Source organism: Dasypus novemcinctus, chromosome 8 (genome assembly GCF_030445035.2).
Source record: "Dasypus novemcinctus isolate mDasNov1 chromosome 8, mDasNov1.1.hap2, whole genome shotgun sequence".
Classification (NCBI taxonomy): domain Eukaryota; kingdom Metazoa; phylum Chordata; class Mammalia; order Cingulata; family Dasypodidae; genus Dasypus; species Dasypus novemcinctus.
In genome coordinates, this window is record NC_080680.1 from 107,118,614 (window position 1) to 107,143,991 (window position 25,378).

Sequence of the window (25,378 nt, forward strand, 5' to 3'; positions counted from 1 at the left end):
ATAACTGTGATTCTGGAAAAAGATCAGTGACAAGATGAGGAGGCTAATCCGAAACCTACCTGACGACAGGCAGTCTGAGGATTCTTTCTTAATGAGCTCAGTGGAGAAGCTCTTAGAATTGTCTTCAGACTCAAGAGTGAGAGGGTGGGGACAGCGGATGCAGGATGCAACCAGGGCCGGCTGAGGTCAATCCTGAGCTATTCCCCAGAGTTGAAAGGTGCAAAGCCAGGTGTGCTTGATGCTAGAAAGGGGGGGATCTTATTTAGGATAACTTCACCCCTTGTGTTCCATTGTAAATTCCACCAGGGCGAAGGCTGTATCAGAGCCTCCACTCTTTCCCCAGGACCTAGCACAGACTACTACACTTCCTAAAAACTCAACAAATAACAGTTAAATGAATAACGTTAGAACACGAAATAACGCATTGAGAAATTATTTCTGCCCCAATTGCTTTATCATTCCGGCAAAATATCAAACCTGGTCTCTCACTGAGGAGAGGTGTGTTCACTTAACGTGCTGCTTCATTTTTCTCATTGTCCTTATACCATAAATAAAAGGATTTATCATGTATTTTAAAGGTTAATGTCCTCTCCTTTTCAAACAATGTTGGAAGCCTGATCGGGCTTTCCTCCTTTCCCCCTCAAATTTCTCTAAAATATTAGCCCTCTGAAGTCTGCTTTAAGCTCTATGATTCCCTTTCCCCTGGCAGCTGGCTGCACTGAGTTATTCGCAAAAGCAATTCCAAATTCTGTAAGCAGTGTTCATGCGGTAAAAACCTCTGCGCGCTCGAGATGGGGCGTCAGGCACAGCGCCTTCCTGCAGTGACTCACTGAGCCCCGTTTCCGCTCACTGCCATTCACCACTCCCGGGCGCTCTAAGTAAGCTACCACCCACCAGGCTTCGCCCCCTCGCGGCCCCGCCGTCGCTCCAGCCAGCCGCAGAGAATCCCGCAGCTCCACTGTACGGCGAAGTCTTTGGGAAGATGGCGGCGACCACCGGCCGCTACACAAGGGCGCCGCCATCGCAGCGGCCGGACTGGCTGGGGCCGCGCTCCCGGCGGCCGCCTGATCGGCCTTCGGCAGAGACCGGATCCGGACAAAGCCAGAGCCCGTGCACCGGAGCAGGAATCCGGGAACCGCGCAAGGGGCCGGGTGTCGACCGAAGATGGCTGGGCTCGAACCTGGGGGCAGCAACGCGGTGAGGGCGACAATGGGGCGGGGGCGGTTTGGTGGTCAGAGATGAAAATCTAATAGGGTTTAGGCACTGGAGATTTGCTGTAGTCGGCGAAGATCAGAGATTTGGGAATCTGTGTGCCCTATGCTGGTGGGTCTTTCGAGGGTTTGTCTCCGGAGGTTTCTATGGAGTAACGATGGGGGAATCTGTGGGGTCAGTGCCTGATACAGTTTTAGGAAATCAGTATTTGAGAGATCTACAGTGATGGGAGGTCTGTGACAGTCCCTGAAAGGTCAGGGTTCGGAAGAATGGGGGTTTTGTGGTTTCTCAGAGGTTGGGGAGGTCTGTGACAGTCCACAATTTGGGATGCCCGGGAGTCACTGATTATGAGTGTCTGTGATGGTTAGAGGCTGGGTTCTCAAGGAGGCAGTGGTGGTGCCTGGGGGGTTGGTGATTGGGGGTATCTGTAGGCATCGGAGGTGGAGACCTGGGGGTCAGTGAGGTGGTGTTTGTGGAAGTCTGATTAGCGGGTATTTAAGAGTCAGTAATTTGTGTACTATGATGGCTAATGGGATTTAGTGGGGAGACGGGGGGGGGGGGGTGGTGGTGGTGGTGTTTGCGGGGAGTCAATATTGACGTGTCCCTGGGCATCATAGATGATCTGTGTGTCATCTGGGGAGAAACGGTGAAACTGAGATTGTACAGTTCGACAATTAGATGGTGTCCAGGAGTCATAATTGGGCTTTCAGTGATGGTATGATTAGTGGAAATGATTAAAGGTCCTCTAAGATGCTGTGAGTAAGAGCTTGAGAGTGTGGTGTTTACAGGGATGACAGAATTTAGAGGTGGAGGATTCTATGGGGGTCAGTGATTGGAGATCTATGGAGAATGGTGATTGGAAACTTATAGAGTTCAGTGGTTGAAGGAAGTTGGTGAAAGTTAGTGATTGAGGAGTAAATGTCAGTGATTGGAGACCTGTAGGAACAAACAGTCTTTAAGATTTATATTTTATGCCAGGCAGTGTTTTAGGTGTTGGGAGACAGCAGGAAACAGAGCCAGAGTGCCTTCCTCAATGTCCTTACATTTTTGAAGTAGGAAAGAGACAATAAAAATACAAACAAATGATTCCAAGTATTGATAAGTGCAATGGAAGGAAGTGAAAGAGGATAAAGTGATAGAGAGTGTCTGAGACTAAAGAGTGTGTGACTTTAGCCAGGTTAATCAGGGAATGAGGAAATGACAGTTGGTTTGAGACATAAATGATGACAAGGAGACTGCCATGCCAAGAGCTAAAGAAAGTGTTCCAAGAAGAGGAAGCATCAACTGCAAGGGTCTTTAGGTAGTACTGAACTTGGGTGTTCAAGGAACAGAAGGAAGGCCAGTGTAGATGGAGCATAGTCAGGGAGGAAATGGAAAGATGTGAAATCATGGTGACAGGAGAGGACCAGATCATGGAATATGTTGATTATGGTAAGGACTTTGGGTTTAATTTTGGTTGCAGTGAGAAATATTGAGAGTTTTAAGCAGGGGAATGATCTGATCTGATTGATACTTTTAAAAGATCACCATGACTACTCCATAGAAGATGGACTGCTGAGTGGCAGGAGGAGAGGTATGGGGGTCATTAGGAGTTTATTGCAGTAGTGAAAGGCGAGAGATGATGATCGATTAGACTAGGGTTGTAGTGGTGAAATGAAAAAAATCAGATTCAGAATATATCTGGAGGTTAGCCTATGGGACTTTCTGATTATTTGTTATGGTATATGGGGGAAGAGAAGAATCAAGACTTACCACCAGAGTTTTGACCTGAGGAATTGGATGTACAGTGATTCCACTTCCTGAGAAGGCATGGCATTGGGGAAGACCTTTTTTTTTATTTAGAAAATAACGTCTACTGTATTGTACCACTCTATTGTACAATTCATATAGGAAAACGAGGATGAAGTATTTATCAGTTTTCAAAACAATGAGTTGTTTCATTAGCATTATTCTCTAATGGTGACCAATTAATTGTGTTTTTTTTTAACTTTTTTTTAAGTGGCATTGTAAACTTAGGATTTTAACATATTTGATATATCCAATCTGTTGCAGTTATTACCCTTCCTGATGCTCAAATTATTTTATATTTGCCAAGAGACTGCATGGCACTGTTGTTGAAAATCAGTTGATTATGGATGAATAGGTTTATTTCTTGCCTCTCAATTCTATTCCATTCGTCAATATATTTAACTGTGCCAGTACCACACTGCCTTGCTTACCATTGCTTTGTAGTAAGTTTTGAAATTGGTTAGTGTGAGTCTTCCTACTTTGTTCTTCTTTTCCTGAATTCTTTGGCTCTTCTGCATCCTTTCTAATTGCATATGAATTTTAGAATAGGCTTGCTAATTTCAACAAAGTTAACTGGGATTTTGATAGGGATAGCACTGATTCTTCAGGGGACGTCTTTATGTTGGTTCCTAAGTCCTTTTGATAGCACCCTAGTGCAGGGGTTCTTAGTCAGGGGTCCACGGAAAGATTCATGAAAAGATTTCAGGGGATCCATAAGCTTGAATTGAGAAATTTAATTTAAAGATATGCCGATATTGAGTGTCATAAAATTATCTGCTGCTACATTCTGAGAAAGAGTCCTTGGCTTTTACCTGACTGGCAACAGGGTCCGTGGAACAAAAAAGGTTAAGAACCTCTGCCCTAGTGTGAAGAACAGACTTTGTGGATGGAGATGCACGCCAGCGTAGACGAAAGCAATTCTATTTTGGCCATGTCAAGACTGAAATTCCCATTATATATGCAAGTAGAGATGTTGAGTAGTTGTTTGATACCAGACTATGAAACCTAGGAGAGGTCTGGGCTGGGAAATCTATTTTGGAAGGCATTAGCATAAAGGTGGCATTAAATACCTATTATAAATTTGAAATGAGTCCAGTCTGCAAAATTGTTTGATTTTTATCCTACAATGTCCAGCTACAAAGATGCAGAGGAGGGTTAGATTTAACCAAGATAGAGGATTTGCTACATGAGTACAGTGGAGGAAAAGAGGAATAAGGAAGGTAAAGCTGTTTTCAAGGGAGCATGTATGGTGCTAGAACAATGAATCTAAACAAGGTAAAAGGAAAGGAAAGCTATGTGGGGATGGAGGATTTTGGAAAAGTGGTTGAGATCAATGGATTGTGAGTTTCTAGAACTCAGTGAGTTTGGAAACGTATTGGGGTGGAAGTGCTAGAGAAAGTGGCCTCACAGAGTAGAAATGATGGTAAGAGGCTAGAATATTATCAGTAGAGATTTTAGAGGTCACGTAGTGAAGTAAAGGGTGTCACTGCTTGGTTGGGTAATAAGTGGGGGGCTGAGTTTGGGTGGAAGTTAGAATTGGAAGAGAGAGAGGACAGGGTACTGAATGGTTCTTTTTCATAGATGTTGAGGTAGCACAGAGTGATAGCAGTTGCTGTGGTTGAAAGGAAGCTGGTGCTAAAGTTTTCAGTGAGTGAGGCAGGGTAACTGCAGAAAAGAGTTAACATAGCAGGCCCAAGACTGCTATCCTTAGAAAGACCTGCTTGCAAGCTTGACCCTGGCTGATGTTCAAGAACTTGGATTTCCAGATGAGTCCCTCCATTCTCAGAACTGATAAAAGTGCCTCACTGCTTTATACGGAATTCCCGTTTTCCTTCTGGGTGTTCGGCATTTTTATACATGCTAGGCTGAGTGTGCTTATGTGAACAGCCCCCCATAAAAACCTTGAACACTGAGTTACTAGAGCTTCACACATGTTTACACAGCTCGTTCTGGAGCAATTAAGTGCATCCTATGTGACTCCACTGGGAAAGGACTCTTGAAAGCTTGATCCTGGTTTCCTCTAGACTTTGCCCCATGTACATTTTCCTTTGCTGATTTTGTTTCTTGTTCTTACACTGTAATAAATCACAGCCATGAGTATCACTTTGTAACGAGTCCTTTGGGTCCTCCTAGTGAATCATCAGATCTGGAAGTGGTCTTGGAGACCCTGGTACACTGACCAAAAAGTTGTAGATTATACCAACTAAGAGGTTAAAGGATTAAAATCTTATGACACTCTCTAAATGAGCTGGGAGTTTTGAAGAAGGAAGGAGAAATGGTAGAAAGTAGTCATTTAACTCATCCTCAGGTGCTGCAATCAGCTCACAATAGGTTGGCTCAAAGGGAAGGCAACGCAGAACTTTACAAAATAAGGGTCAGAGAGAGACACACACAAGAGAGGAGATAAAGATGGGACCAGGGTACTCACACCTTCTGGAACTGAGAGCCTTGACCCTAGTTTCCACCTCCTATTTATTGGAAACTACCAAGCAGCTGTTTGCTATTAGAACTGCAACGTCTAACAACTGCAATATCTACAACAGAACAGGTGTAAAATTTACAATAAGAAACAGGTAAGTCAGTTTCCCACAACACTCAGGACCATAGTCATGGGGAAAAGAACACACATAACCACTACTTGAGAGAACTGCAAGGAAGCAGGATTCTCAGGAGACAAGAGTTCAGTTAAAGCAAGCAGGTGCAAGGGATGGCTAACGAGCTAGGGAGTGCGGTGGAGTTTGCTGGTGGAGTTTCTATAAAGGCCACTATCTGGGAGTCCTGTTGGTATCAGTAATTGTGGGTTAACAGGAGAGGGATTTTCACTCACATAGGAGATAGAGAGCCATATATTCTGTGAGTATCAGTGGTTGAGCAACCTGTGAGAAGATGTGTGCCGAGTGTCTGTGGGGGAAGGTGATTGGGAGCTCATTTTCTGTTAGTTTGTTGGCGTCAGTCATTTTACGAGTATGGGGCTCAGAGATTAGGGAAGCCTGTACTGGCTCAGTGATTGGGAGGCTAGTGACAGTCAGTGATAGAGGGTTTTTAGAGGTTAGGGACTGGAGGTCTGTGGGGTGAGGGATTTGTGGCATATATAGCTAGTCTGCAGATAAGGAGCTATCATTGAATATTAAACATAGTTGAATGTATAATTTTTAGTATCAAAATTCTTCGATTGCTGTCTCATCTTCCTCTCATCTGTCTAATAAGAAGAGAACTTTAACCTACTTTAATGCCCCACCCCCCCAACCCAGCCCCTACATTTCATTCCTGCTTACTCATACATTATACCTCTTGATTTCAAGAATGCTTGTAACAGTTGCATAAGTACATTATCAATTCATTGAGATTTAAGTAGACATTTTACTGATTTTGTTACTCATAAATCTTGCTAGTATATTATTAAACCTTTCTCAATATTGAAAACTTTATTCTGATCCAATTGTCTTTCTTTTAAAAATATTTTCTTTTCTCCTTCTCTCATCTTCTTCATCCTCCTTCTCTTCTCTCCTCTTTCATTTCTACCTCCCTCTCTCCTCTTTCTGGAGTATGCAGAGAGTATATTTCCTACATTCTATCATGCCTATGATGTCTTCCTTTGCTCCCAGACATGAATTGTTTTTTGAGTGGTTAGAAAAATCAAAGTCCCAATTCTTCTACCTCAGAACTATAAACACTTCTCCAAAGCCTTTACCATCCATTGATTAAAGGAAGAGCCAAAGATTGATTCTGTTTCTTTTTTTGGTAAACTTTCTGTCTAATATTATTATGACATTTTTCTTTATCCTCTTGAATTAAAAAAAAAAAATCACAATGAGACTTTTTTCCTCAAAAAAAAAAAGCAAAATGGGGTAGAGAATAGGTACCTTACAGAACATCATGGTCAATGTCAAATGATCAAGGTAAGAACAAATTACTTTCTTGTTCAATCACTCAATGAATGTGGATAACATTAGATTGAATAGACATATGCTATTACAGGCATCAGTAACATTCAAAGATGTGACTATGGCCTTTACCAAGAAGGAATGGGAGCATCTGGATCCTGCTCAGAGAAACCTGTACAAGGATGTGATGCTGGAGAACTACAGCCACCTAACCTCAATGGGTAAGGGCAATTCCTTTGTAACTGTGTCCACTGTGATACCTTTTATCTGATGTCCTTGATAGCTTGGCCTTGGTTTGAGGGGAACTCAAAGACTTAGTCTATTTTGGTGCTATGCAGGATATTCATCACCCCACCACCAAAATGAAAAGTCTGCTCAGTTCAGGTACATAAGCATCTTCATTGTGAAACTTTGAAGCTGAGATGTCAGAGCTCGATTGCTGGGATGATGGCTGCTCTAACACTAATTTTCTGCCATTTGCCGTGAACAGGGTATCAAGATCCCAAACCAGACATGATTTCAAAGTTGGAAAAAGGAGAAGAGCCATGTTTGGGGAAAGGGAAACGACCTAGTAAAGCTAATCTGAGTGAAACAGTAAGACCCAAGCAAATTGAAGCCAATGGAAGTAAGTATCCAGTTTTTTGGTTATAACTTTGGAATTCCTCAAAGAATAATTTATTCTTACATTCTTCTTAAAGACCCAGACCTTCCTTTCTCCCAACCAGTAGCAATAAAACAGTATCAGAATCCACTGGGGGAAGGAAGGTTCAAACTACAAAGATTGTCTAACCTTAGAGATAAATCTTCTTTCTATGAAACTCTGCATGAGAGGTGCCCTTGTGAGGTTTGCTATGCTAATGAGCCACTGTTACATGGAAGTTTGGTTATACCCCTTGTATCATCAACTTAGGCTTAGTTATACTCCATTAAGAAATGACTCCAATATCTTAGTGGCTTATAACAAGAACAATTTATTCCTTGCTCAAGCTGTAGCCTGGTGCCATAGTATCTTCATTTGGGGACCTGGGCTTAGGAGTGGTCTCTATCTGGCACATGCTGGTCTTATGTCAGAGGGAGAAAAGAGTGAGTAGAACCACCACATGATGACCCTTAAAATCCCTGATTGAAAGTGGTAGGTATCTCTTGCTGCTCTTTTTTTTTTTTTTTTGGTCAGAGGAGGTCACCTCGCCACTCAGGTGAGGAATATATACTTCTTTCCCTAGAGAGGGACACTGAAATTCAAATGACCAAGCAATGTGCTAGACGGTGTAATCCTTCCACAAGGAGTATTAATGAAGTCTGCCACTTAACTCAGGTGGTGGTAGGAAAAAAGGTGAAGGTCAGAGCTCTAAATCTTTGGTATAGCCCCTCAGATGCCTAATTGCTTCCTCCATCTAGCCATCTTTCCTCTTCTATGCTTTCCATTTCTCAGCTTTCAGAAGGAGCAGGGACCCCTCTTAGCAATTCTCCAAATCCCATCCCTACTTACATTATCATAAACAATACTTTTTTGATCATCCTCTCTTTTCTTTCTTTTTTTTTTTTTAACGATTTATTTATTTCTCTCCCCTCCCCCTGCCCCAGTTTTCGGTTCTCTGTGTCTATTTGCTGCGTGTTCTTTTGTCTGCTTCTGTTGTCAGCGGCACGGGAATCTGTGTCTCTTTGTTGCGTCATCTTGTTGCGCCAGCTCTCCGTGTGTGCAGTGCCCTTCCTGTGCAGGCTGCACTTTCTTTCACACTGGGCAGCTGTCCTTACGGGGCGCACTCCTTGTGCATGGGGCTCCCCTACGCAGGGGCACCCCTGCTTGGCACCGCACTCTGTGCGCATCAGCACTGTGCATGGGCCAGCTGCACACGGGTCAAGGAGGCCCAGGGTTTGAACCGTGACCTTCCCATGTGGTAGACGGGCGCCCTAACCACTGGGTCAAGTCCGCTTCCCTTTTTTCTTAATATCCTCAGTTTGTCTATCCCTTCCCCCACCCCTACTCCACCTCGTGATATTACATTTCTCATTTTCAGAGTGTCATAAATGGAAAGTTTATCTTTCTTTCTAAATGAGAGCTTCCTCTCACCCTCCCTATTTTTACAGAGTCAACTCCAATTTTAGACCTATAGCCTGTCCACCAGAGACTCACTGTGAATCATTGCTCTCTACCTTCTCTTACTATCCTCTCCTCAGTTCCTATTGCCTTTCTTCTCAATTTTCACTGACTTCACCCAAATTATACTCGAATTGCTCCAATTGCTAGGGGGATTTGTTGAGTCCATTTTCTTCCCCCAGTTCATCTTAGATGTTGTGACAAGACTAAAACAGTTATTGCTTGCATCTCTATAGGCCCCAAATTAGCAGATTATCAACAATATCTCTTTAAGTTTCTTTTGACTCTGAATTATCCAAGACCCTAGGAATTTCCTAAGACCAGAGAGACCAGTCCTTCAAATGACAGATGAAGACACCCATCAAGTTTTGGATCTATTTAATGGCTGCAGTTTTAGCTACCTTTAGTTGTCTTTCTGACACTTGGTGTTATAACTGAAAAATAATCTTGAGTAGTTGAATACATCTTTGTCATTGCCACAGTGATTCTGTTTTAGATTCAGGTTCTTATATAGTACATGGAGGTTCTTCAAGAAGGAACTATTTTATATTCCCTCAAATGATTTGCTAGACCTAGCCAGCTCCAGATTGAACATCTGAAGTTACAGTTAATTTAGAGTAGCATTCAAATGGTTACTTTCCCATATTCAAGAATGGTGTCCCACATACTTGGCAAATCACACACTTGGCAAAACCCAGTTTTCCTTTGATGATCACCTCTTACTTTAAAATTAATACCAATTCACTAGTTGATATTCTCCTCCCTTCACTGATGAGAAATTGTTTCAGCACTTTGTATCTTTTACTGTTGGCAGACATGAGTTTCACCAGTCCAACCCATCCCCTAAGGTCCTAATTATGTTAAACCTTAAGGGGAAAGAGTTGTGTTGGGCATTGGAAGATGCAGCTTTTGTCATAAAAGGTTCTGTTCTACTCTTTCTCCTGGATGCTGACATCCCTTAAAGTTTCCAAAACACCAAAGGAGCTGGAGCATCCACTTCTCTAAGCACCCCGAAGATATCTATACTCCCTCATAACTGATCTATACTCCATGTGAACTAATCTCTTAAATGTCCTCCATTAAAGTAATACCTCCCACCTGTCTATACAGGTAGTGTACCTCTTTTCCACTGGAGTCCAGTATTCACTTGTAATGTTCCATGTAACGTTCCTTTACCACCAAGGTGGCTATTTACATTTTACCTATCTCTTTCTGAGGTCAGGGGACTCATATCTGCTTCTGTCTTGAATCTGTTTAATACTCTAAAGCTTTTTCTATTTTTCCATGTGCATAGCTGAAAAAGGTGCCCCAGCTCTCAAGTTTACAGTTTGTTACACATGCAGTATCTGTACTTAGCTAAAAGAGTCTTTGAGTTTCAATTCCAAATTCTTAGAGAGTGAATACTATTGGATTAGCTTGGACCAGGTATTTACCACTGTCTGGTGAATTGTTTTCAGGCAGAAGTCAAGCCATACAGTAAGCACATGGCCGCGGATACCTGTCGATGTGGGTGGTGGTCTCAGAGAAGGGAAGCCTAGGTTGAGACAACATCTCAAAATTCATAATTTTACAATGTGTGGAGAAAAGAATGTGAGCAACCACTTAGAGTTGGGATACACTTATAATTGGCAATTAGTCACCTGTTCCAACAGGAACCAATGTAGCTCCAGAGCAAACTATTAGAAAAAGAAGTTTATGTAAACATTATAAATCTAAATGGTCTAAAGTTTATTTGCCCAGCTGATTATGTGAATTTTATTATTTGGTAAAAGCATCAGGAAACTCAGAGTAAATAACAGTTTTGGGGGGTTTTGTTTGCTTTTTGTATTTCTTTTATAGAACAGTTATGTCATTTTTATGTTGGTCGTAGATGGTATCCATGGGATACACTTTCTTGCTTCTTCCCTCAGACATCTGTAAGTTTTTCAGTACTCCTTCATGGACTTACCTTATTTTTGTCTATTCTGGCTCTGTGGGTTGCAATAACAAATATTTGCTTCATATACCCTAAGCAGAATAGAGGAGTTTATTTTGAGAACATGGATATTTCTCTTGTAACCTAATGACAGGTACTTCAGCCAGACTTCACCAGGGACTAGAACCAAGAACTGGGAAGCCTAGAAATTGATACTGTGCAAATTGTTTCTTGAGAACACGTGGCCTTACATTTCTGCTTCTCTCTGTGTATATGCTTTGTGCTTCATTCTTTCTACACATGAGCTTTGATATGTGTGGGAAATATGGTTCTGCTAGTACCTGTCCTATATCATTTTCAAATTTAGCACCCAGTGACAACTAACTGGGGTCTAAATCTTTAGGGGGAGAATCTTACTGGACATTTTGACTTGAATCAGATGTCCAAATAATTGTGAACATGTAGATTTGGAGCAGTATATAGTACAGGCGGCAAGTGCCAAATATATAGGTATATCCACGGAGCTGAGCAGCTTGAGCTGGGGTGAGGCCTCAAAAGTATCAACTATAATCACAAATGTGTTTAACTTTATCCATATTTTGTTCACTGCTACCTGTGGTTAATTTCTTTTTGTAGTCCAGGTTGCAAGATTATGTTTACAAACTGACAAAGCTGTTTCTAATCACTATTGTCAATCTTCCCAGTTTTTACTATAGGATTTTCCCCCTCCTGTCCAAGAAGGAAATATTTTCCCTAGATACTTCTTTCATTTTGGGAAACTAGGCTTGAATAAAGATGCATCCCTACAATTGGGAATTTCTTTGTTTTATTCCATAATATGAGATTTAAAGATTCACAAGAACATCTTATTGAATCCATTTTAGAAGAAATCCAACAAGATGACCCAGTAGAGAAGCACCAGGAATCTCAAAACAAACTCTTTAGCAAAGTTACATTCAAGAAGAAAACTCTGACTAAGAAGAAAGACCATGAATGTAGTTCATTGGGGAAAAAAAATAACGTGAGTATAAAACATGTTCCTTCAAAAAAAAGGTTTCTTAAATTTGATTCTCATGGAAAGAGTTTGAAAAAGAATTTACCTAGTCATATAAGAAAGTGTGCAAAAAAGAAACCTGATGCCGCCAAAGAACAAAGGAAACCATTCAGCCATAATTTGTCCAATAAAAAGAAAGACAAAACTCAAACAGATAAGAGACATGAAAAATTATCCAGTAATAGCTCATCCTGTACTAATTGGGACAAAATTCATACTGGAGAGAAAGATGAGAAATCATCCAGTCAAGGCTCATCTCCTACTAAGCATGACAAAACTCAAGCTAGACTGAAACCCTATGAATGTAATCAATGTGGAAAGATTCTCAGTCATAAACAAGGGCTCATTGACCATCAGAGAATCCATACTGGGGAAAAACCATATGAATGTAATGAGTGTGGGATAGCCTTTAGCCAAAAGTCACACCTCGTTGTACATCAGAGAGTTCACACAGGAGAGAAACCATACGAATGTATTCAGTGTGGCAAAGCCCACAGTCATAAACATGCCCTCACTGACCACCTAAGAATTCATACTGGGGAAAAGCCCTATGAATGTACTGAGTGTGGGAAAACCTTCAGACATAGCTCAAACCTCATTCAACATGTGCGATCCCATACAGGTGAGAAGCCCTATGAATGTAAGGAATGTGGAAAATCCTTTAGGTATAACTCATCTCTTACTGAACATGTGAGAACTCATACAGGTGAAATACCATATGAATGTAATGAATGTGGAAAAGCCTTTAAGTATAGCTCATCCCTTACTAAACATATGAGAATACATACAGGTGAGAAACCCTTCAAATGTAATGAATGTGAGAAAGCTTTCAGCAAGAAGTCACACCTTATTATACATCAACGGACTCATACTAAAGAGAAGCCCTATAAATGTAATGACTGTGGGAAAGCCTTTGGACATAGTTCATCTCTTACTTACCACATGAGAACCCACACAGGTGAAAGTCCCTTTGAATGCAGTCAATGTGGGAAGGCCTTCAAACAAATTGAAGGCCTTACTCAACACCAGAGAGTTCATACTGGGGAGAAACCCTATGAATGTCAGGAATGTGGGAAAGCCTTTAGCCAAAAGTCACACCTCATTGTACATCAGAGAACTCATACAGGGGAGAAACCCTATGAATGTAATGAATGTGGAAAAGCCTTCCCGGCAAAATCACAACTTGTTATACATCAGAGATCCCATACCAGAGAAAAACCCTATGAATGCAGTGAATGTGGGAAAGCTTTCAAACAAAATGCATCCCTTACCAAACATGTGAAAATTCATTCAGAAGAGAAATCTGATCAGTTAAATTAATGTAGGAAATTTTTTTAACCTAACTGAAGTTTTTGTTTAACCTTAGTGATACTCTAAAGTTAATGAATGTTAGAAAGCCTTTAGTAAGAAGTCACACCTCATTTTACATGACGAAATGCAAAAATGGAATTTTGCATCAAAGCGATGGGTGGAAATAAGAGTTTAAATTTGATACCAAACCTTTTACAGAAAATATTGTTTTAAAAATACTCAAATGTAAACAGATTACATGTTCAGTTTGAAATACAAAGCTTTTAAATTGTGGACTTTTTAATTGTGAATAAATTGAACAATCAAAGCAATAGAAGAACAAACTACATACACTAACAATTCCTGAGTTGCATGGTTGTATGTATTTAAGTACCACATATTAGAATTGAATCTGCAGATCTGTTGCTATGTACAAATGGTGTGGTCGTTGTTACTGTGCCTCCTCTTTGATATCAGCACCCAACTCTTTTTTAATTTCTTTGCTTCTACATCAGTATAAATTTTTATTTAAACATTACTATTTACATGAAAATTTTTAACACGTAATTGAAAGAAAATGAAAGAAAGCAGCTGAGGATACACATGTGCTAGTAACCTCAGTAGTCCTCAAGGGAATAATATTCAAGACTTATTAAAGCAGTTTATAGAACCATGTATGTAGTATGTTCCCATTTGTGTGTCAAAAGGATGTGTATTTGCCTCTGTTTCTCTGTATCTATATTTATGAGTAGACTCTGAAAACCTGCAGAAGAAACTTAACTGGTTGCCAATGGGTGCAGTAGTAGAGGATTGGGACTCTGGGGTGGGAGGGAATCCTTTTTATTATATACTGTACAAATTGTTTATCATGTATTATTTTCACAATTAAAATGCTTTTAATATGCATTAATGAATACTAATTCAAATACTACCTAATTTTAATACTAATTTAAATTAATATTGTTTAACAAAGAAAAAAGTTTCTATGAATGATGATATCAGAGGTATATGACATTAAACTTGATATTATTCATAAAGACTTCACACACAAATTATTTCACTAAAGTAGTGAATTCCAAGTATAAAAGCACATGTTTCTTCTTGGATGAATTGTGATTGCAGGTGAATGAAAGTAATTTTCTGAATAAGCACTCCATTTTATCTAATTCAATCACTAGTACACAAACATCAGAACCATGGATTTCAATTGGGTTGCAACAAATGCCATCACTCCTGGGTTTTGTCCACAGCAGACATTGTTAATGAGTCATGTACTCTTTCTGAGTGAGCTCAGAATTGGCCTCTGAATCATTCTTGCGGCGGCTTGCTCTGTCGGTAGAGGTGGGGTCTGGCTGCAGACGAGGGGTCGGTCCAGCTCTGGATGAGGGGTCGGTCCGGCAGCAGACGAGGGATCGGTCTCACAAGGGGTTGCGCGGTTCGGCTGATGGGGTCGCCCGGCGAAGCCGGCGACAAGGGGGTCGCCTGGAGAAGCAGGCGACGAACTGGGGACAAGGGAGGCCAGGCCCTTGTCGGGGGCTCTCAGGACTGGAGGGCGCACGGCAGAAGAACTACCGCGGAGGCAAGGTAAACACGCAAGTCCACTTTATTGAGGGAGAGGCAACAGTTTTATAGGGGCTGGGGAAGGCTGATTGGTCGAAGCCAAGCCCTGTTCTGATTGGTTGCCGGAGAAAGGTCAGTGGGAGGTACTGGACGGGGGAGGGGTGGTGATTAGGGATTGGCTGTCGCTATTGCTGGGGGAAGGGGCAGGGTTTAGGGATTGGTGGCTGCTGTTGCTGGGGTAGAGGGCAGACTTGAGTTTCCCGCCCACGCCTGGCTGTTGCTGCTGTCGGGGGAAGGGAAGAGGGCAGACTGGATTTTTCCGCCCACGCCTGGCTGTTGCTGCTGTCGGGGGAGGGGAAAAGGGCAGACTGGAATTTTCCGCCCTGCGCCTGCGCAGGGAGAAAGAAGAAGAAGGGTGCCGCCCCACAAGGTATCGTGTGGCGCCATCCGGGAAGAGGGGCGGCCGCAGAAGCATGGCTGCCGAGAAGGGGAGACCCGAGGGCACTCTGTGCCCATGCCGAGCTCCCTTCAGGGGTGGCGGTGAGTCCGACCAGCCACCCTATTATGGGGGCAGCGGCTTGGCCTGCCGCGGCTGCACCCCCGCCAGGCCAGCAAACCACACTTCAGCCCGAGGGGTGACCGCAATTCTCATGCATGTACTCCAGAAAGTATTGTGAATCAGTTTGGGCTTTTCCAGGAGATCTGTTGCCTTTGCATACCAAGATGTTTTTTACTCTTAAGTTAGATTTTTAAAAACTTTTTTAAAAGTTTAAAAGCTAAACTTTTAAAATTCGTTATTACACTAAAAACAGAGACATCAGGACAAAAATGGCTTTGTAACATGAGATAATAATATTTGGCACATATTGGCACAATAATATTGACACCTGTTAATGTTTTTCTCAGCACATCCACTACATTATCTTATTTGTACCTCAGAACAAGCATATGAGATAGTAAGCAGGACTTCTCATGTTCAATTCTGTAAAATAAATAGTTCACCTTCCTAAGATACTAGTCAAGCATAATGATGGACCCTTAACAAAAATGATTAAATATCATCTTTGAAAATGTTTCTCATTCTAGTTCTTGCCTTCCTGACCTCCCTATTTCTGAGACTTACAAAGTATAAACATTGAGAATGAAATTTGTGTGTGTGTATTCGTGTTGAGATCAACTCATGGATATTATACCCTCATCCCCAAGTAAATTATTTTCTCTAGGGTAATGAAAATGCAATGTGAGAGCCATTTTAAACAGTAATTTCTTACCAAGTGGATGTCTGGCACTATACAAAGAATGAGTCATCACTGTCCAGAGCAGAAATAACTTGCACTTTTTGAAAAATAAGACAATTGCAGATATGGCTAGGGTGAATTTTCCACTCCACTTGGAGAATCCATAATAGTGGCATACCTGAGATAATCAGGAATATAAGAATTCCTAAACAGTAGGAATAAGTGCTGGAAATCATTTAGTGGTGTAAAAATCGAATTGTAAGTTAGCAACAATGAAGAAATGATGTTTTTAAAAACTTATGGAGGTGAGCAGTGAAATAAAAGAAATACCCAGATGAGTCTAAATCAAACTTAGGTGTGCATTAAAATTGTCTGGAGGGTTTATTAAAGCATAGACTTTATTAGAAACGTAAATTCTCAGGCTCCACCCACAGAGTTTCTTATTCATTAGGTCTGGGTGGGGCTCAGGAAATTGCATTTTAATTATGTTCTCAGGATGCTAATGCTGCAGGTGCAGGGAACATACTTTGAGAATTACTGTTCTAAATCTGTTTAAATTCTTTTAAAAATTTTAATTGTTTCTGCAATGTGATTTAATATAAAGCAAATGGATGGGGTATATATTAATAGAGCAAATTTTGAACACTTTTGAAACAGTCATTTTTTTTCTAGAAATATTATGCATCTACTGTACACTAGGCACCATGCTAAGTGCAAGAGATACAGCAGTCAATAAATTAAGAAGAAATAAAAACCTCATCTTTATAGAGCTGAATTCTAGATATGGACACAGGCAATAAACAAATAAATAATAATACTTGAGTAAAAACTTGAAAAAGATGAGGGAGGAAGCCCTGTGCATATATGAAGGGAAAGCATCCCAGACACACATCTTTTCAAGCTTGAAAGGATGGAAAGAGAAAAATGCTAAACTCCTCTGACATAAAGTAGAAGAAAGCAGGAGGATTGCATCCAGCATCCATGTGGAATCTAAGCCCCCTCTTGACATAGATGTGGAATGGACACAACCTCCAAGGTCCATAGGATGGAGGAATACAGTAAGGATTAGAGTGGACTTACTGATATTCTATTCATGAACTATTGGGGTTAGTAATCAAAGAAAATGTGGCATTGGTGTGGAAAAAGTGGCCATGGTGGCTGCTGAGTGCGGGGAATGGGAGGAAGAGATGAGATGTGGAGGCATTTTTGGGACTTGGAGTTGTCCTGGGTGGTGCTGCAGGGACAATTTCCGGACATTGTAGATCCTCCCATGGCCCACTGGATGGAACATGGGAGAGTGTGGGCTATGATGTGGACTATTGACCATAAGGTGCAGCAATGCCCAGAGATGTATTCACTGAATGCAATGGATGTGTCATGATGATGGGGGAGAGTGTTGCTGTGGGGGGAATGGTGGGGGGGGAGAGGGGTGAATGGGGACCTCATAATTTTTGAATGTAATATTTTTTTAAAAAAAGTAAGAAGAAAAACTTAAATTAAGATTTTGAAAGTAAGAATTAGTTTGGCAAGAGAAGTATAAAATAGGAGTTCTCATATAAAGCTGTGGGCATCAAGGATCAATAACCTATTAAAGTGCAAACCTGAGAGTATACATTGAAATTTAAAAATTTCTGGCAAACCTACTTCCAGGAGTCTATTCTATGATACATTATAAGGGTGTACTATAATATTTATTATGGAACAGAGAGAAACTGGATATTAAGCAAATTGCTAGTTAAATAAAATATGGTAGTTTTGCTTGCCTCCTCTTAACCCCAGTGTTGAGGAAGGGATTCTGCCCTAGAGTTCTGGGAATGGCCCAACATGTGACATCTGAGATTGACAAATGAGATTGACAGCAGCTTATTAGGCACATATATTCGCAGGCCACAGGAGGGAGGGTCTATTAGGTTGAGGACTAGGTGTAGTGCCGCTGATCCGCAAGACGGGAATTACCGAAGTGGACAGGCTGTCCCACTAGGTGGAGGGGTGCTTGCATATCTGGTGAGAGCACAGGAAGCTTTTGGGATCCCATAAAACTCAATGATGTCAAGGAAGCACATGAAATTTTAGGCTTTACAATACAGCTACCCTCAAAGACTGGGATACTATGACATTAGAAATTTTGTTCTCAATTATATTTAAGAAAATTCATTTGCTTATGCAATATTCAGTTAGAAACGTGTTTGATGCATCTCCAGACCTCAGGTGGATGATCTAATAATGAAGTAAAAGTTTCCCACAAAGCACCCCACCAGCAGATCTTTGCATACATCTTATTAACCCCAACTATGTCACATGACCATCCTTAGTTTCAAGAGAAGCTTGGGGAAAAAATGGAAACTTTAGCTTCTTTGCCTTTATTGAAAATAGATATGGGATTTGGAACTATGTACTCCAGAAAAACATGTTCTTAAACTTAATCCATTCCTATGGGTATGAGCTCTTGTAAATGAGACTTTTCGTTGAGGTTACTACAGTTAAGGTGTGGCCCAGCTGAACCAGAAAGGTCTTAATTCTATTACTGGAGGCCCTCATAAGCAGAATGAAATTCAGAGAGAGACACATATAAAGGAAGAAGTTGAAAGCCAAGGGAACCCAGAAGAGAAGGGAGAAGCCAAGAGGCAGCCATGTGCATTTCCATGTGACAGAAAAACCAAGGACCAGAAATTCCTGACAACCAGCCCCAGAATGCAACAGTCTTCAGGAAGAAAGCACTGCCTTGATAATGCCTTGATTCGGACTTTTTCCTAGCTTCAAACTGTGGGCAAATAAATTTCCAATATTTAACCTAACTTATTTCATGATATTTGGTTGATCAATTTAGGAAATTAAAACAGTGTTTGTGACAGTTTGAAGTTTTTTTGTGAATCCCAGAAAAGATCATGTTCTTAAATTAATTCATTCCTGTGTGTGTGGGGCCCTTTGATTGCATTCAGGGACTTTGGTTAGATCACTTGATTTGATCATTTTAGGGCCTTTGATTGGGCTATGTCAGTGAGGCATGACTCAGGTTGGGTCTCCACCCTCTTCCTGGGGTCTTATATAACATTAGAATTGGAAGCAGAATTACACAGAGAAAGACAGCCACCATTTTCACCCTGCCAAGTGAAAAAGGACTCCAGAATCAGCTACAGCTGAGAGAGAGGCTGTGAGAAACCCTGAGAGGCTGAGGGGCCAGTGGCTGGAATCAGTGGTACACAGAGGCACAGAAAGAACCTCTGAGAGGCTAGGCCCATGGAGCAGCTCGAAGCTAAAGAGATGAGTGAGACCATGTGCTTGATCACTCACAGCTGAGCTTGAGGAGAAAACAGCCTGAGAAGGCAGAGACCCAGACATTTTACCTTGCCATGTGTAATAGTCAGCCAAAGGGGTGTTGATGTAAACTACCAGAAATCTGTTGGCATTTATAAAGGGTATTAATTTGGGGTAGATGCTTACAGTCACAAGGCCATAAAATGTAAGTTACTTCCCACATCAAAGTCTGTTGCCACATGTTGGAGCAAGATGGCTGCTGGTTTCTGCAATGGGTTCAGCCTTCCTCTTCCTTCTAAGCCTCCATGGTCCCAGTTCCTTCTGTTCTCAGCTATGGGTTAGCATAAGGTTTGTCTCTCTCCCTGAGGCTCATTTCTTTCCAGGCTTTCTCAGCTTTTTAGGGCCGTGGTCTCTTCAGTTGCGAACTATCAGGAGAACAGCTTGGCTCTCTCCCTGGGGCTCCAGAGTCCAAAACTAAAACTCTCTCCACTGCCATATTGTTTTCTCTGTCCTACTGATGTGGCCAAATCAAAACTTTAATCACAATTTAGTCAAGTAGAATTGGAACCTCTGAATTTAATACAATCTAATATACCTAGAGGAACAGTTTACAAACACAATACAATATTTATTTTTGGAATTCATAAACAATGCCAAACTGCTACCCATGTGCAAGGACTCCAGGATCTGCCAGCAGCCAACGTTTGGTGAAACATCTCTGATGATGCCTTGATTTGGACATTTTCACATCCTCAGAACTGTTAGTTTTTACCCTAATAGATCCCCATTATAAAAGTCAACCCCTTTCTGCATTGGCAGCTTTTGGCAAACTGAAACAGTGGTTATCTTAGGATTGTATATTTAAGAATAAGGTTTTTTATTTATTTTTTCTAAATAATTTTTATATTCTCTAGGAATTGGTTTTATAGCGTTATAATTTTTCCCTGTTTCCGGTATGGCCAAGTAAATTCCTATTGGGCCTGACACTCAAAAGTAACAATTATACATTTTGGGAAAAATACGTACACACACAATGACCTGAGGTCCTGGAAACTGAACAAAAGCAGGTATATTCTGGAGAGTGATTAAAATTTGGAAGAAGGGAATAGTAGGGTGTAAGGTCACATGTCTATGGCTTTTAGCCTGAGGGTAGGCTGAAGTTGGTATGGCAGAGGGGGATACAACTCTGATAGGAAATGCAATCTTTCTAATGTGAAAATCCATAGATCAGAGCTTGGGGCAACCATAGTTACAGGAAAGTGAGGAAAGAGTCTAAGAAAAGAGAGACCCAGAGAAGGGAACAACCCAAATTCTGTGTGTAAACTCTACCCACATCTCTAGCTAAACCCTGAGCCATGCATGCATGATACAGACACCAAACTTTTCAGCCAAGGATAAAAAAATCTTAGCTTCTGTTTGTGCTGGTGCCCCAGAGACAGAGTTTGTTGCTTCAGTTCAACCAACTTAAATGCTTGCTAACACAAAAACATTAACACTATATTAAATAAATTAACAGTAACAAAAACATTAACAAATTAATTCAAACATTAACTAAATCCAGAATATCCACAACTTAATATTTGTAATATCTAGGATACAATAAAAAAATTATTGGATGTTCAAAGAATTAGGAAAATGTGACCCCTCAAGATAAAAACACAATCAACCAAGAGAAACTCAGAGAAGATTGTGGGTAGATGGTGGAGCAGGAATCTTCCTTCACTAAAACTATTAAACGGGCAGGAACTGTCTGAATCAACTGTTTCAAAACTCTGGAGTCCGGGAGGTCAGTGTATAGCATCCAGGTAAGAGGAGGAGGAGGCGGCTAGTTTACTACATTGGTAAACATCAGTAAATTGCTCTCTTCCTGCTGCAGTTCCATTGCCCAGCCCCCACTCTCATGGCAGGCAGCAGGAAGGTCCAGCCACTGGCATAGCTGGATGGTGCCAAAGAGAGACATAAAAAGCCATTTCCCCAAAATGGGGGTGGGGAGGGGGGTGTGCAGGCCAATCGCTGTTCCCTGCTTTTGTTTACTTACCTTGGATTGCTGAGGGCTGAACTCTCAGGGTAGCTATTACTCCAAATCCACCCTCGACAAAAGCAGAGGAGAAAACTTAGAAGACAGTTTTTGAAAGCCGCTTCAGAGCTGTGGACAGCTGAAGGGCTGCATTTGCTGCTTTGGGGAGTGTATTGGTTTGTCAAAGGGATGCTGATGCAAAGTACCAGACATCTGGTGGCGTTCTAATGGGGATTTATTTGGGGCTAAAGGCTTAGAGTTACAAGGCCATGAAAAGTCCAACTCGGGGCACCATAAGAGGTGCTTTCTCACCAAAGTCAGCAGCCATGTGTTGAAGCAAGATGGCAGGCAATCTCAGCCTGGTCTCTCCTTCTCCTCCGGGCTTGCTCTCTGTGGCTCAGCAACTTGGCTTTCTTCCTGATTTCAGCTGCAAGCATGTCTCTTTTCTTAATTTCAGTTGTAAGCTATCAGGCAAATGGCTCATCTCTCCCAGGGGCCTCAGCTCTTTGAGACTTCTGTCACATGGCAGGATCAAAAATGGCAAAGCTCTCTCTTCCTGGGCCTGTCTTTCAATGGGAATCCATTTATGTCAGACCCAGCAAGGGAGGAGGGTCTTAACCTGAGTCATGCCTTGCTGACATAGTCAAATCAAAGGCCCCTCAATTTAATGCAGTCAAAGGATATCACACCCAGAGGAAAAGATTAATTTACAAACATAAAATTTCTCTTTTTGGGAACCATAAAATAATCTCAAACTGCCAGGGAGCCATGGAAGAAGTCCCTGGAACCCTTCTTTGACCCTCAGTCATCCTATCCAGAGCAGTTTAGAGCCTGGGGGTATTCCCTTTGTGGGGTCCCTGGCCTTGTTCAGGCTGGGAAAGACTGACTTGGGAAGCTCCTCTCCAGTGTGCCACCCCTCTCAGAATTTGCTCTCCAGGCAAAAGCTGCTTGAGAGAACTAAAGCAGTATAAGAAACAATGGAGGCTGGTGACCTGGGGCAAATATCTGCTTTAAGTCCTCCAGCAGAAGATCCTGGAAAAGGAGGAGATCTGTTTCTGGGGAAGTAGAGAGGGCATTCCAATGCCTGTACACAGGGGAAATCCTAAGGCCACTAGCAATTACAAGCCCAGTACAAAACACAGCCCCAGAAAAGACAGGAAAGGGCCTTGCACTTTGCATTCCTGGTAGCAGGGCTGAACTCTGAGGCAGAGCACAAGCCTAGGTAAAGCCAATCTGCAAAGATAGCCAAAGGAGTTTTTATGCTTAGATTTGCTTGGTTTTGTTAGATCCTGATACTCAAGGAAAGCTCTGTCATATTATCAGCTGGCTACAAACTAAAGAAACAGACATCTCAGGGAATAAATCCTAGAGTTAACATTTTAATATATTAAAATGTACAGTATGCAGCAAAAGATTATGTGACAAAGAAACAGGAAATCATGGCCCATCCGAAGCAAGGGCATAAGAATCCAGAAAGTATCAATAAAGAACACCAGATTGTAGACATAATGGACCAAAACTTTAAAAAACTTATCTTCAACATGCTCAAAGAGATGAAGGAAAATACAGAAAAAGAACTAAAGAATATCAAGAAAGCAATGAATAAAAATATGAGAATCTCAATAAAGACATAGAAAATTAAAAACCACCCCCACCACCCCCATGGAACTGCATAATACAGTTAACTCTAAGTTAAACCATGGACTATATTTAATAGTGCAATTATAAAAATGTGTTTTCATCAGTTGTAACAAATGTACTATACCCATGCAAGGTCTTTGTAGCAGTTTGATATTATTTATGAATTCAAAAAAGAAATATAGATTATGTTTGTAAACTGGGCAGTTCCTCTGGTATGATAACCCTTTGTATTAGATTCAGCGGAGACGTCTGATTAAATTATGTGAAGATTAAGGCTCTGATCAACCACTTCATTACAGTGCAACTCAACATCAAGTCCCAGCCCCCTTGGGAATAAAACAGATGCTCACACAGAAGTAAATACACAGAGAAGAACACAGAGGAAAAGAGAGACAGCTCATTAGATAAGGCAGAGGCCCCAGGGAGAGAGATGAGACTTATAGTCCACAGCTGACTTTGTGAACAGACCAGAGCAGCTAAGCCCAGAAAGAAATGAGTCCCAGGGAAAGAGATGAGTTTTATGCCAGCTTACAGCTGAGATCGGAAGGAGCTGGGAGAGGCTTGAGAGGAAGAAGGAAGGCTGAACCTTTGCATACATCACCTGCCATCTTGCTCCACCATATGGCCAAGGACTTGATGAGAAAGTACCTTTTATGGTACCTTGAGTTGTACTCTTTAAGGTCTTGTGACTGTACGCTTCTACCCCAAATACCCTTTATAAAAGCAAACAGAGTTCTGGTACATTTGCTGACTAATACAGTCCTGTTACCATAAGCATGGCTATTTCCAATAGAATGGCCTGCCTAATCCAGTGCTACAACAGAGAAACATGTCTCTCAATGAGAAGGTGATTTCTTACAAGTGCACAAGCAATGAACTGGGGGAATCTTCCCAAAATCAGTTCTCTGTGAGAATATGAGTTGGGATTTTTATATGCAGAGATAGAAAAAAAGCAAGTGAAGCCTACATGGCACAGTTTTGCAAGATTAGCAAAGACGCAGGATTTCTTCAAGGATCTTGTAATGCAGAACAGGATACACTCCTTAATTTTGTTTTCCCTCAAGCATGTCAGCCTTATCCTTGCTATCCTGGTTTCAGTGGTTAAGCAATCACAGCTCAGAGTTAGATAATGTGCAGGCTCCTAAATTCAGGGTTTCTGTAACTCCCTTTTCTGCTGACCACTCAGGCATGTCTGGCCTTCAGTCCTTAAGGGGAAAGTCACTGATTTACTGAGCCACAGAGTGCCCCTGACACCATCTGGAATGGTTTTACAATGAGATGTTGTCTTATTCCTGCAAGTAGGAGTGAGAATATCTGGTTAATGCCTTAAGTACAAGATGCTAATGAGCTATTGGGGGAAGATTAATTGGACAGCCAGCTCAGCTACTTCTAGAAAAGGTTGCTGGAGACTTTATAACTCTTTATGTGGAGAAAATTCTTAATACACAATTTTCCAACTATCAGTGTTAATAGTAAGGGGTATATGGGAATTTTTTATTTTATGCATAATTGTTCTGTAAGCCCACAACCTCTCTTAAAAAGCAAACAAAAAACCTGAGCGAACCCTGAGAATTAATCTATAGGGTCTTTACGCATTGGCTAGGGCTAGATATTCTGCAGTAATAACATTATATGGTATTTATTGTAAACTATGTATATTCTCAAGTGCTTTCATTGATACCGTAAATTTCTTTACCTCAGCAAGCATTGACCCAAACAAGTGTTTCACAACCTTCCTCCACATTACAAAGGAAAGAAACTGATACAATAAGGGAAAGTGGCTGGCCCAAGGCCATAAAGCAAAGTCAAGACCAGGCTGAGACAAAAATCCAGGGGTTTGAATTATCACTTCCCTTCTGTTGCTGTCTGACGTGTCTTTACCAGGGGACAAAGTCTTTCCATTCCAGTCAGGAAAGTGTTCCCAGGAGAGGCCGTTTGAATTTCATTTTTCAGGATAATTAGCTAGAGTTTACCAGATGCATTCTAAGTTGCTGTTTCCTAGAGTCATTTCTCAGGAGGTAACTGCTCCATCCTGACTTTGCCGCCTTTACTAAAGCATTACTTAAATATCCCAACTTAGTAAATGTATAGTAAGTGTTCAACAAATGTTTACTATTATTACTATCCCACGGCTGGGGAAACTGAGGCAATGTCACTTAGGTCACTGACTTAACTTATCTGACTCATTTTCCTCATCTGCTTAGCAGGGGCTTGCTTTCCCAGGACCCCACTCCAACTTTCTGCCTTTGGCATCTTCTACTGTGCTTCCTTTTTCCACACATCTTAGCTGGATAAGGTCCCTGACTCCACCCATAACTAGCTGGAATTCCTTCCTGTTTTTGTCTTTGCTCTCTCCTGGTGCCCGTACCCTTATCTGTAGAACGGCTTTCCAGTTTTCACCTCTCTGCTGGAAATAAGAATCTCTA

General features: G+C 41.4%; 1 protein-coding gene across 2 annotated transcripts; it reads left to right on the forward strand.

Moving 5' to 3' along the window:
• The first annotated feature begins 876 nt into the window (after window positions 1-876).
• Window positions 877-14,278, forward strand: ZFP37 (ZFP37 zinc finger protein). Of its 2 annotated transcripts, none has more exons than XM_012522877.3 (4): window positions 877-1,197; window positions 6,979-7,105; window positions 7,375-7,509; window positions 11,782-14,278. In XM_012522877.3, exons 1-4 carry the CDS (start codon window positions 1,165-1,167, stop codon window positions 13,269-13,271), a joined length of 1,785 nt encoding a protein of 594 aa, XP_012378331.1. In that variant the 5' UTR covers window positions 877-1,164; the 3' UTR covers window positions 13,272-14,278. The 2 variants fall into 2 exon arrangements, with proteins under 2 accessions (XP_012378331.1, XP_058158511.1); XM_058302528.2 differs by lacking the exon at window positions 877-1,197 and adding an exon at window positions 6,801-6,899.
• The last annotated feature ends 11,100 nt before the right edge of the window (window positions 14,279-25,378 follow it).